This window comes from Ambystoma mexicanum, chromosome 3p (assembly GCF_040938575.1).
Source record: "Ambystoma mexicanum isolate Mex_15411 chromosome 3p, UKY_AmexF1_1, whole genome shotgun sequence".
Classification (NCBI taxonomy): Eukaryota; Metazoa; Chordata; class Amphibia; order Caudata; family Ambystomatidae; genus Ambystoma; species Ambystoma mexicanum.
The window spans coordinates 1,087,179,770-1,087,193,335 of record NC_090925.1 but is presented as its reverse complement, the minus strand read 5'-3'; the positions used below and the strand labels follow the sequence as shown (position 1 = coordinate 1,087,193,335).

The window sequence follows — 13,566 nt, the reverse complement described above, 5'->3', positions numbered from 1 at the left end:
CTGAATGCTAACCTGCTCTCTTAATAAAATAAATGTTTAAAAAAAATAAAAAAGCTTTTGGTGCCACCAAAAATTTAAAACGACAGAATTACACCAGCCATCGCGTGGACCCACATGCTCACGTTTCAAACATATTTGAGTACACGAGAAGAAACCTCAGGGGGTTAACTACAAAAGAGATGTGCAACACTTCTGCAGGTCGCAGCTCGGAATGCCAGAATGGACACGCAGTGGAAGTTGCTAAAGGGAGTACTATGGAAGTTGCTAAAGGGAGTACTAGCCCGAGTGAAAACTACAGTGGAAAGGACCCCAGGGTAGGTGATTTTCGATTGGCGATACGCGAAATGGCCAAAGGCTGAACTGGAGGCAGAAGGCTGCCAGATTCCAGCACAGGAGGATGCGACATGTGCCCAAAAGGCACGCCCCTTCAAATGCATGCACCGAAGTTCTTGGCTACTCGGAATCCATCACACTAGACATTTTCACTCAACCCAGATGCAGTGACAAAAGAACATTCCGCTGGACGGGCAGTTCTGGGCACTGAATGCAACCTCAATGTGCTCAGAGTAAAAAACACAAACGACGGCAGCACAAAAGAATCACACCGCAATATATTTATCTTGTAAAAACATTCCTGCAGTTTTTCGAAAGGGATTATGCACGGTTAACACATCATTAAAATTCTTTTATGCTGTCACCTGACGCGTCAGCTTACTCAAATGCAAATCCAAGCTCATTCCAATACAACCCATTCAAACGGCAGCGTTGCCTGTCTCTTCTGTGTTCATGCAGACGAGGCAGTTTTGAGGTTCGTAGAGTAAACCAGAAGGAATGCCCTGCCCAAGCTACAAGTAAAGCATTGCAGCCAAATCAAAAAATCTGCATCTTGCTCAAAATGCTCGTCTTGGCTATGAAGAGCCAGGAACAGAGTATAGGATGGTCAAGAGCAGGGTGCAAAATGTGCACTCGCCACTAGCCATTGGCCAGTGATATTTGACCCTGGGCGAGTAAGAAATGATTTGCTGTGTGTATGTATATAACTGAGGTAAAGGTAAAGTGTGAATTTTGTATGGCAGGGTAGTAGCTTGCAGCTTCAATTTTTCCCCCTGGTCCAGAGGGTTGAGTGTGTTCGTTGCAGCGATCTCTACCTAAACTGTAGGTCAAAGATGCGCACCCCAGAGGAGAGGTTGATAGAACGAGCCTGTTAAGTTTGGTAATAATAAAACCCATTATTAAAAAAGCCAGAGGCACAATTCAGTGGATACTGCGCTGTACGCGTTTTTCATATTTGGTAGTGCTGTACAGCACCAACTGGTGGCAAAGCGCTCACGAGTCATTACAAATACAGAAGGAGCACAAGGCATGCTGGTTACACGGGCCTGAAGCAAAGAGGCAATGCAATATAAAGAACAGCAATCAAAATTTGCTTACGCAACAGGTTATATACAATGGGAGAGAGTGCGTCATACACGAACAATTACACACACAATGAATGTGGAAAGGACTGAGCCTACTGAAGGCAAAAAACATGTCCATCTTGCCCAAGAAAGATGTGTGTTCCAGGGTTTGCAAAAATAAGAATAGGTATGGTATAAGTGCATAACCATGCAAAACAAAAGAGGTGATGGCTGGAAGCTTTAAAATTAATCTTAGACTCTGGCATTGCTCTGGGCAACCCTCCAGACCATCGTTCTTCACCTGCCAAGCCACTACCAAAAGGGGAAAGACCCTGGGCAAATCAAGCATGGTTTCACCCATAAAGGGGCAGTGCAAGCCGATCTGCTGGGTCATATCCATTGTCCACGAGACCACATGCATCCATAGACATGTTTCAATGTTTTGCATAAATCACTTTGAGTGCAACCAGTATGCCCAATGTGGGGCCCGAGGCCTTTGGGCCAAGACACCCAAGCTACTCCTTACTGATGACGATGAATGAGGCCGAAACATGTCTGGGGATGCTTGTGGTCCCATGCCAACGAGGTTGTGACCAAGCAGTTTGGGCTTGTCTAACCCTTTTGAGGTGGGACCACGCCTGATTTGCATATGGTCTTTCCCTTTCTGTAAGGACTTGGCAGATGAAAGAACAATGGGTTGCCCACAGCAATGCCAGAGGTTAAGATTAATTCTAAACCTTCCAGCCATCACCTCTTGTTTTGCATAAGTGCACGACTATCCAGGGACCAGGAAGAAATGGATGCAACAACACACAAGTGATGCAGACGTGTAGATTTGAAAATGTGAGAACCAAACAGCTCCAAGGAGATCGATTTGGACAACCACTATTGCCCACCTTTTAGGATTCAGAAATAGCTCGAAGGCTACATGCCATGCTCGGTGTACCTGAGCACACCCACATTCTCTCGCCACTCTCATGTATGTCCAGCTTCCATGATGCTCTGTTTCCAAAAAACACAGAATATCCACGAGCGTTAACAGTCTCACGAAGGATAACAAATGAAGCTTTTTTGTTGTTGTATTCAGTGACTTGACTGGTTGTCCGTAGAATAAGTAGCAAGAAAAGTTATTTTAATGAAAAAAGGAAAAAAAGCAATTTTATTGGTAGACTGATCTCTTTTTGAAGAGGAAAATAATAAGACCAATATATCTCCAGCCACACAAATCAAATAGTTACCCACACTGCTTCAGTTTTGCCCCATTGTTCCAGAGAGGTTTGCAAGAGTGAAGGAATGGGATAGGACGCTGCACCAATACCGACAGACTGGTTATTGCTGGTCAACATGTAATTTGGATGCTGATTTCTGAAAGTGGTATTCAAATGTTTCAGTCCAATAATTCTATTAACGTAGAAACGTTGCAAATATGTGCACGTGATCAACAGTTGAATATAAATCACCTGGGACCAAGCAAATCGTCAAAAATTGAATGTCCATTTTCAAGAATTTACTCTAGCTGCAGCATGATGTAGTTACTGAAACACCCCCACCCCTCTCCAAAATCCAAACCTTTCACAAGAGTTGCAGTTGAAGGACTATAAATGTCCTGGATACTGTTGCACGTAAAGCACTTCTTCTGGCAGAGCATATCTCCATGCAGCGTTGAGTAGCAATATTCTGCCCAGTATTTAAAAAGAGTACAGTCTTTCCCACTTTAGAATGGTAGTGATCATGTTTTTTTGTGCCGATAACTGGTTCTTCGGGGGCACATGCACATCACATTTAATGAAAGACTGAGGAGGCGCTCACTTCAGTCATACTTCACACTAGCCAAACAGGAGTCCTTTCAAATTGGGCTATACTTTATAGTGTGTATTTGCGCCATACCAGATTCACACATGTTGTGTAGGCTTGAGCCAACGTTTTAAAGTTGAGTTACACAAAGTAACGCAGTAATGCCTAAATCCTCAGATACTAAAGACAGCAGAAATAAGTATATTGGAAAAGAAAATTTAATTTACATTGGATTTTGAGACAAAGGAAGAAAAAAAACGAAGATTCAGTGGGATGAGAAATTGATGGGGTGCGGGTATTTAACAAGGAGGTGTGTGTGTGTGTGCCCTTAGCGCTGGTCACAGCCTAAAGAGGATCCTGCCTGCCCCAAACAATACATTGTGAGACAAAAAAAACAGTATTTTGGGTGACTCAGCACTGTCTCAGGAACTGTTTGCATACAGGCTTCAAATTGTAAATACATTTCTTGCATGCTTGATTTGTAAATAAATATACACCTCAGTATATAACCAATTCAATCAGTGACTAAATCACCCTCATTCTGTAAATAAATCGCCTATGAAAAAAACGGGAGGATAACAAATGGCACTAATGTGCTTTGCACAAAATCTGAGCATTTTGGATCCTCCGCCTCATTCTGTTAATAAATCCCCAAGAGAAAGGTTATGGAGGACAAATCAAACCAATAGGTGTTCTTTGCTGCTTTGCGTGACATGAAAGAGAATTTGGCAACAGAACCAAAGACTTTTATATCTGACAAATAAGTCTGAAAGTGATTCAAGAATGCAACCCTTTTGAGCAGAAACTACAACTGCTAACCCCCATGGCCATGCTCAACACCCACATGCACATTGGAATATGGCTCTAGGGAAAATAGGATAGTTGTGTGTCAAACCCACCCCCAGTCCCCAATGGGTTGAGGTCCTTCTAAGCAATCACCCATTCATACCAGCAACTACTATACATGCTCCCTCTGAACCAATTGGATAGAAAAACCATGCTTAAATCTACAAGAAGAGGCAGATAGGAATGTCAAGATGACGGACGCAGTTACTCAGCCTGATGTCCAGAAGTCACTGGAGACCCAGCCAGGTCCAGAGAACTACAATTCTCCACCATCATACAGCAGTCAGAGAGTCTTGCCCCTTTTACCAACTAAAGAGATGTGCCGCCCATACCAAAACAGAGACAGTTTCTAAAGATGCCCAAAACATACCCAGACTCAAACCTGCAAGTACCATACGGGTATATATATTTCTAATGTAACACCACTGGCATTAAGTCAATCTATTTGTGTACATCTGAATTAGCAAATACAGAAAACTGAGACAACGAGGCCCTGCTTAGATGCAAGAAAAGAAAGAGAAACAAACAACCAACGTTCGAGTATTTCTGTTGTCACTAAAAATATACAGCCAAGAAAAAGGGAGGAAACCCAGTGTTGAAAAGTAGTAGCAGTGGTCGTGAGCAGAGACGAAGAAACAGTAGTAAACTGTTTTTAAAGCAGACAAATGTAAATACGGCTGCACAGAAACGTGAATATATACGATATGTGATCTCGGGCGGCGCTCACAAAAAAGGTTTTGCTGGGTGGAGCTGCCGCAGACGGGGAAGAACGGAAACAGCAGACTGCTACCCTTGTAAGAGCGGTAGAATGAGCTAGGGAACATCGGTCGGGTCCAGTGCCGACTTAGGAAGCGGAGCGCCGTATGTGAAAGTAGGTGGTGTTCACAAACAAGGTAGAAGAGAGGGTGAGGTGGAGACGCGCTAGACACTACAGCAATAAGGCACACAAGTAATATAGTTGATGTTTTAATTGTAGCAGAAACAGTCGACACGTGTTTCGACACGCTGGTCGTTCTCAAGGCTGAGTAATTAGTAGATCATGATATAACAACAAAAAAGGAGTTACAAATCAAATTAGATACACACATTAACAACATCATCGCATAAACAAAAGATGGCGATTGAAATTAGAGCAAAGCAAACATACCACAACACATTGTATAATACAAAAATTGTTGGCATACCGTGAACCAGGGTTGGAGAGTGGAGTACGCGAGGCGGAAGCAGTTGCAAGGATTAGAACAGAGCAAACATTGTATAATGAGTATGGTCATTTTTGAAAATGTTCGGCCTGTGAATACAATACTAGAATGATGGTCACATTTAGTGTATGCAACACTCAGAGTGTGGGAAACATAAAGAGGGACGATCCCTTTGGACAGTGCGCAGAGACACCGGAGCCACCAGCCATGCATTGAAAACACCAATCACTCATTAATCAAATAAAGAGAATGTCTTGAAGCAACAAGTAAATGGTCACCAAATGGCCCTTGAGAAATCAAAAGAAAGTCCTGACAGGAGGAGACTAGAGTCCAGAAGGAACAAAATAGTAAATAGTCTAAGCTTACCGTACGCGAGACAAATATGTTGATAAATCGTGGTGGGGTAATCCCTAAACAAAATAACCATGGGTGAAAAATAAAGTGACACGCAATAAACGGATCAGATTATTGTGCAGAAGACAAAAACTGAAAGTGAAGATAATCGAATTAACATACCACAAAAAAAGGAAGGCGATGTGAGACTCACTCGGACATCGCATGCAGATCACAATCCCTGCCGTAATGGCCGTGACAAATATATTACCTTGGAAACAAAAGTAAACTATATCGTATGGATACTAATTATAAAGGAAACGAAAACAATTGTGCTAGAGCCGGGCTGGCAAAGTACTTACTCGTAAATCGAGCGATCAAATAACAAGGAAAGCCCCGAAAGCAGTTGTCCGGGTGAAAAAGAGGAAAGAAATACGGGATAGCGGCCGACGTCACTGCGGTGACGTTGGCGGCGTCGCACGCATCGGACGTCGCGTGAATGTCGTCAGATGTAAACAAAAATTGGTATTAGTGGTCTAATGCTAAGTCGGCACAGGGGCCAAGTAACAATAGGTAAAAATAGGATCATTAAACGAATGCTATTACATGGAATGTAGATACTAAAATATGGTCGCAATAACAAGAATAATAGGAAGATAATAGTGAATAATCCCAAAAACAACATTGAAAAAGAGCCGTACCGGCATATAGCACATAAAATGGTGAAACCAAGCAGCAGAGTGAAAACAAATGCAGGGAACAAAATACCAGATGTTACAAACGAGTAGAACTATTATTTTACAAGAGTAAGGCATATTGGCCAGTATGGAAGATAAAACAAAACAGACTAGAGATACAAGGTGCCGGTGCCGGCAAGCGAGGTTTAGTGGCTCCGGCGTAGTGCAACTCCATTCACCAATTAGGACATACAATTCATTGTGAAATAGACAGGCAGATGTTATAAAAAAACAGACATCTCATTGTCAGTATTGAGACCCCGTGTGGTGCAACGTAATAAACAAGTTTAGCCTCCATTTGGCATAGTTTCAATTGAAGATTGCCACCCCTTTTCCCCTTATGTGCCTTCATCAAGCCAATGAAACGTAAATCTTCAATATTATCCAGCTGGTGTTCCAATTGCCAATGAACAGCCAAAGGTGATTTAGGTTCAGGCATCCTTAGGCTAGACAAATGTTCCCTTATTCGAATACGAAGTTGGCGGGTAGTGCTGCCCACATGCAATTTCTCACAGGTACAAACAATGGCATAGACCACATGGGTGGTTTTATAGTTAATGAAATCACGTATATCAATTTGTGATCCAAATTTGTCACAGAAGATTTTGCATTTGGTGACAGCCCAAGGACATTGGTTGCAATAGCCACATTTGTGAAAACCAACCGGCTGTTGTAGCCAAGTAGAGGTAGTTGGTTGTTTACTAAAAAAGGAAGGACTCACTAGATTTTTAATCGTGGGATCTCTGGTGAAAGTAAACTTTGGTTTAGGTGTCAAGTAAGGTTGTAGATCTTTGTCCAGTCTTAGAATGTGCCAATGTTTGGCAACCATTTTGTACAAAAGGGAAGAATCATCCGTGAACGGTGTAATTAGAGAAATATATGGGGGATGTTCTTTTGACCTGGTCACATTAGTCAAGAGGTCATGTTGGTCAATTAAGGTAAATTTAGAATACGCTTTATGAATAACAGTACTTTTGTACCCTCGGCTGAGGAATCGCTCCTTGAGGATATTACATTCTCTGTCAAAATCTTTAGGTAAGGAACAATTACGTCTGGCCCTATGGGATTCGCCCATTGGGATATTATTAATAGTGGCGCGTTGATGGTTGCTCTGAGCAGCCAAGATTGAATTCACTTCAGTAGGTTTTCTGAAAGTACTCGTGTATATATTATTACCTTCTATAAAAATATGTAAATCAAGAAAGTCAATTTGACATGGGTTACAAAGGCCAGTGAGGCTGATTCCAAATCCATTAGTGTTAGCATGACATAGAAAAGCAGTAAAGGAGTCTTCAGAACCCTTCCAAATCAGAAAAATATCATCAATGTAACGGCGCCACATCACAATGTTTGACACAAATTGCACTTGATTAAGTATATGCGTTTCTTCGTAGAAAGCCATGAAAAGATTAGCCAAAGAGGGTGCAAACTTGGCACCCATGGCCACACCCCTCACCTGCAAATAAAACTGGTCATTGAAAATGAACATATTGTTCGCAAGTACAAATTGCAGAAATTGTTTAAGCATAAGAACATGATCAGAATAAGATGCTGAGGTGTTAGTAAACACATAATCAATGGTCTGCAGAGCTAAGTCATGATTGATATTAGTATAGAGTGCCACCACATCAATTGTTGCCAACAAATAGTCTGATTCCCAAGTAATAGTTTGCAAGGATTGTAAAATGTGAGTACTGTCACGGATATAAGATGACATTTGTACAACAAAAGGTTTAAGAGCCTCGTCCAAATATTTCTAAAGACCTTCAGTAGCCCAATTGATACCACTCATGATCGGCCGTACCCCAGGTAAGGTCTCAAAAGTTTTATGTATCTTTGGAAGAAAGTACATGGTCGGTGTAGTAGGGTCAGTATTGGATAAAAAGTGTTTCTCATCATCAGTTAGAAAACCTCTGCGATACCAAGTTTCAATTAATTCAAGAAGCTCTGTGACCACACGTTTTGTCGGGTTGGATTTAAGAACTTCATAGCAGCCAGGGGTATGTAAATGTTTACAGCCCATAGTAATATAGTCAGAGGTATTAAGAATAACAATATTACCCCCTTTATCTGCCTCTTTGATAACAATGGCGGGATCTTCCGCTAAATTTTTCAAAGCTTTGCTTTGATTGGTAGTGAGGTTACTTCTCTTATGTGGATTAGTCTGTTTATCCAAATACGCATGGATATCTTCTGTCAGTGCCTGATTAAAGGTTTCAATGACATTGTCTGCAGAAAGTTGGGGGGTAAATTTAGACTTGGATTTAAGTTCTTTAAGATTCAAATGAAGTGTGTTAATGCTTAAATCTTGGGCGACATTGGATGATTGTGAACAGACCTCATGGTCTAAGGTGACCAAAGTCTCAATAACATTTAGATCCCCAATGGTGAAGGAACTAGGGGGGGGGGATCAGGTTTAGGCTTAGGATTGTACATTGTAACTTGAGTAGCAAAACATTTTTTAAGCTTTCATTTCCTCAAGAATAGTGATTAACCTGTCTGACTGCCCTTTATCGCATGATGAGAATTCTGCACTTAATAAAGGCTTATCTTTTTCTCCTAGCATTTGCACTAACTTTGTGAATTTTCAAGTTGACTTATTTAAATTCTTGAGGAAATGATCCTAACATGGCTGCCATATAACACACTCATGCAGCCTTGGCAACAGCTTTTTCCCACACTGTGCAGTGTGCTCCTTCAGTCACTCGAAGATGCCCCGCTCTCTGCACGCCGCCTTTTGACTGCCTATCTGGCCCACCCCCAAAGCCATACCTTTGATGGCTGACAGCTTTACAACACATTGGACCTTTTCACCTGTAGTTATTCGGTGAAAGGAGTACCTAGAGACCAGCCCAGTGTGGCGTATGGATCTCTAATACAGCGCCTATCAATTGCTACATAGCTTAGACGTCCCGTGTACAGAACCTTGTCCTGATGATGGCCGTCCCAAAGATGAGGCTCATTTAGCCCAATTCTAAACGGCTGAAACACCTGGTGTAGACATACTACTCCCCGAATTCACAGCACATTGATTGCTGTTCACACATGAAAAATCTTATCTGTTGCCTCTTAGTTGTTTTATGTTGTCTTTAGAATTCCGCTTTGAATTGTTTCACAATTGAACTGTGTCTGTTTTGACAAACCTCCACAGAGGTTGGGTTTGTTGCACACGCACCATTTTCAACTTTGTCCCGAGCATTGGTGGTAAATGGTGTTTTAAAGCATTTACGTTTATGTTCTGTTATGGTCCAACAAACCATTGATGATGTCTATTCTCTCTTTGTAAATTGTGTTGTGTTTTTGACTCATGCAATTACAACATAAAAAAGTCCTATGTATTTAGACAATTCAGTGGTAGCCCAGAGTCAAATCCAGTTTAAGGTAAGTCAGCTGGCCAAAACGTCTGCCACCATTGGCTGTGTTCATTCAATGTGAAAAAACATATTCCGAGTACTCTTTGGCACCATAACAGTTTTTTTTTTTTAGAAAGGAGTTTTCAGCTGCACACAGTTAACATAAGCCCAAATGTCGGCTCCATAAAGAGCAGATGCCCTTGCCTGAAAAGCTCAAGGGAGGGGGACAGTCCACCACCACCGAACAAGGTGGATGGTTTTAGCAATGCATTGTGTGTTCTACCCAGTGTTGTCACTGCCACCTCTACCTGTGTATACCATGTACCTTTATCTGCAATGCGCAGATAGTCAATGGTATCTACCTGCTTGATAGGTAGCCCTGCCTATGGTCACCCTCAATTTAGGGCACTTCTTGCTACTGGCTGGACAGAATACTTTGGCCTTTGAGATGTTGATTGTAAGGCCACTGTCGATGCAGCCTGTATGGAATGTATCAACTTGCCTTTTTAAGCATGCCAGTGCTTTGAAAAACAGAATGGCATCGTCGGTGAAGAGCAAGAGAGGTAGGAGGTCAGAGCCCACTCTCAGTGCGACCGTTTCGACCTGGGATAGGCCAAGTATCAACTTATTAACGTAAATAGAGAATAATGTGGGCGCCAGTAAACAACCCTGATGAATTCCTGATGACACTGGCGCGAGTCGTGTTGCTTGTTATATTCCCGGTATTACCTGTGTACTGACTCATGATGGAGAAAAGGCCTGCCAGTATAACATTATCTGCTAGGTCCCTCCAGAGTTTGTGACGTGGAACACCGTCAAATGCAGCCCTGAGGTCAATTAAGATGGTATAAATGTTCAGTTTCCTCAGGGCTACTATTTTTGATGAATCTGAAAGAACCTAAAGGCATGGTCCACTGTACTCAGACCGGGTTGAAAGCCTGCTTGAAGGTGGCTAATTGCAGATGACTCCTTTGCCCATGCTGCCAAATGTGACAAAAGTGTAGGTACAAATATTTTTCCAGAAGCATCGAGCAGTGATATAGGTCTAAAGTTTGCAGGCTTGTCCATCCCACCTTTCTTGTACACAGGGATTATGGTTGCCTTCTGTCCATGATTTGATTGCATAACCAGATACTATCACCGCGTTGTAAATAGCAAATAGAGCAGGGGCCCAGCTGTCAACTAAAGAGATCAACAGGAATTAAATCAGGCCCTGGTGCTTTGCCTGCCTTCTGGGCTAAAATGGCTTTGTTTACTTCGCAAATGGTAAGGGATAGATCGACAACAGGGGGGTCAGGAGGATCAGAGATAATCAATGGGAAGGTACAAGACTAGGCAGCATCAGATGCTCTCATTTATGCAGTTTGTGATTAAACCTTAAACTTTGATTTTCAAAATGCAGTAAAATAAAACAAAATAAAAAGCCAATAAAAAAGGCCATCAGAAGTGCACTGAATTTGATAAAAAATGCTTTAAGGTTTTTCATCGGAATTCAAGTGGGTTTGAAATGCAGCAAATAATGCAGAGCGTGAGACGATAGCCTTGCTCAATTCTTCTTCTCAGCCACTGAAATCCCAAGATCAGTTGCAGCGGAATAATGCAATGTGCTAGGCAAGGATATTGACTAGGACATTTTATATCAAGTGCAACACACATTTTAATGAAGAAATCTGCTTATATTAATTCTGTAGTTGTGTAATAAATAAAATACAAGACCAATTCCAAAAAGGAGTTGGTGAAAGTGGTATTCGAACCCAGCTCTCAACTGCTTGCCATAGAGAGCATCCACATGCCTATCTAACACCATGTGATTGAAGCCCACGTTAGGAGAGATAAAAATGGCACATCCCATCACTATGCACTCAGTTCGAGCCCAACCTTTTGCATGGACCGCGTGGTTTCCGTCTAGCGTCACACCATGCAGAGATCACTCGAGTCTCGAATTGGTGCAAAGGGTGCATTGTGTGCCAGTCAACATAATACAAATGTCACTGAGAGGTATCATTCAATAAAAACAGAAAAAACACGAGGAACACGGTACCAAAAATAGCATATGTTGCCTGTGCTGACAGCTATGCCAGCAGCAGTGACTATGGGAATCACGCAGCTTCCCCTCTCATTGGCCAATTTCCGGGCCGTTTATTGAATTTCCAAGACATACTGGCTTCTATGGCCTGGAAATTAATTGGCCAATGGGGGTAGTGCCAAGTCAGTCTCCCAGGTAATAATAAAAATTAAAGAGGATACGACGAGTAACAGGTGAATCAACATCAATACCCACGTTAATTATGTAAACACGGCTATGGAACCAGGCAACTGATCAAACAAGAAGGCGGCATCACATCCGCCAAGACCATACATACAGATGTGGAGGGTTGACTTACCAGGGCTGGTAGTACTGCTTAATTATGAACTGTCACAAAAGTGCTCATTAGGGAGACCCCCAACAAACCCCCATATCCAGTATCCCACTGAACCTTCCAGCACATCCCTGGAAGATATGGACTTTAACTCGGAGTCAAATTTCCAAACATTACCAAGCTGTATGACAATCATACCTTACCAATTTGGATTGTCCGAGCTTGCCCTGAAGACCGACTCTTCGCTCAGAGAGGCGTACTGTGTCCAAGTGAGGCAGTGGCTTTTGATGGTCATGATCCGGGCCTGCATGTTAAGCCAGGACTCCTCCTCCATGTAGATGCTGGGCACCTTCAGCATGCTGCTCTGTTAAACACAAGCATTGCAATTCAAAAGCCACAGACAGTAGTAGTGGGGGAAACAAAAAAGCAAAGAAAAAAAGTTCCTCTGCACAGCAGTGCACCACAGCAAAACAGTACTCAAGCCACAAAAATGTCAAATACAAATGCGGAGGACATCAGAGAGCTTGAAATGCAGAGGACAAACTGAGCATGCAGAGAATGCGTACTAATATGACCACTTCACCACATTTTGACCATCATCACCCCTTGAAGACACACTTCCTTTGAATCTTGTGGAATCCATTTTCAATACCACTACAATGTTATAAAATAAAAGTTGCACATTTTGTCATCTCGGGTAAAGCAATTCCAGATTCTGAGTAATCTTTGGAATTTCAAGATTTCAGTGCATCAGAAAATAAAACCTACTTACCAGAATAAAGAAAAAAGTGATCTCCTTAACATCAGCAACTTTTGCAAACCTTTATTTGGAAACCTGAAGGTGTCTCACTTACTAGTCCCCGGGGATTTGTCATCCAGGAGGCCAGGACACAGCCATCGCTATTGGATCCAGCTCCTGGGAGTGGACTAGTGCGGGAGGATCACCTGGATGGGGGTCTTTGGGAGTGGAAATGGGACACCAAAGGGTGAGACACGGTATCCCCTTTCTTATGACACCTTCCCCCCCCCCCATCTTGTCCAGTGGGATACTTGGAAACTCTACCCTCTGCTCCCCTTTTCCGTCACAAACACTTTCTCACACCATAAGCGTGTCAGGGGTTTTGACCCATGTTTGAGTTATTATGCTGCAACATTTGGGGCTGTGGGCTCAGAAAATCCAAGATGGCTGAAAAAGCCCACATTGCGCCAGAATCCAGGAAAACCGTGCAGTTTTTGCGCACACCAAAATGGTTGCCTAACCTGCCACCCACCAGTGCGAGTGTGGTGGGCTAGAAGCGCCATGAGTGAAACGTGGTGCCAAAGGAAAAAAAGCAGTGTCTGTTAGCTCAAAAAAAGCTTTGAAATCACCTTTGTTCTCTGAAATACAAGCTAAAAATGCCTATTTTAAACATTGCAAGATATTCAAAAATCTCACTGAACACCAGCAGACATTTGGAAGAATGTAGTCTTGTGTGCATACAAAATCTGGAAAGATGAAGTGCCCAAAACAATGTTTATAACAAAACTGGCTGAGCTGTGGATGT

At 42.4% G+C, this 13,566-nt stretch overlaps 1 protein-coding gene across 2 annotated transcripts in view; it reads right to left on the bottom strand.

Annotated features, from left to right (window-relative positions):
• PRELID2 (PRELI domain containing 2) overlaps positions 1-13,566 on the bottom strand; it is a 712,823-nt gene that overhangs the window by 298,179 nt on the left and 401,078 nt on the right. For both annotated transcript variants that reach the window (XM_069652452.1, XM_069652453.1), the window contains exon 4: positions 12,226-12,386. In XM_069652452.1, coding sequence (XP_069508553.1) covers positions 12,226-12,386 — 161 coding nt within the window. The remainder of the gene's footprint in view (positions 1-12,225; positions 12,387-13,566) is intronic.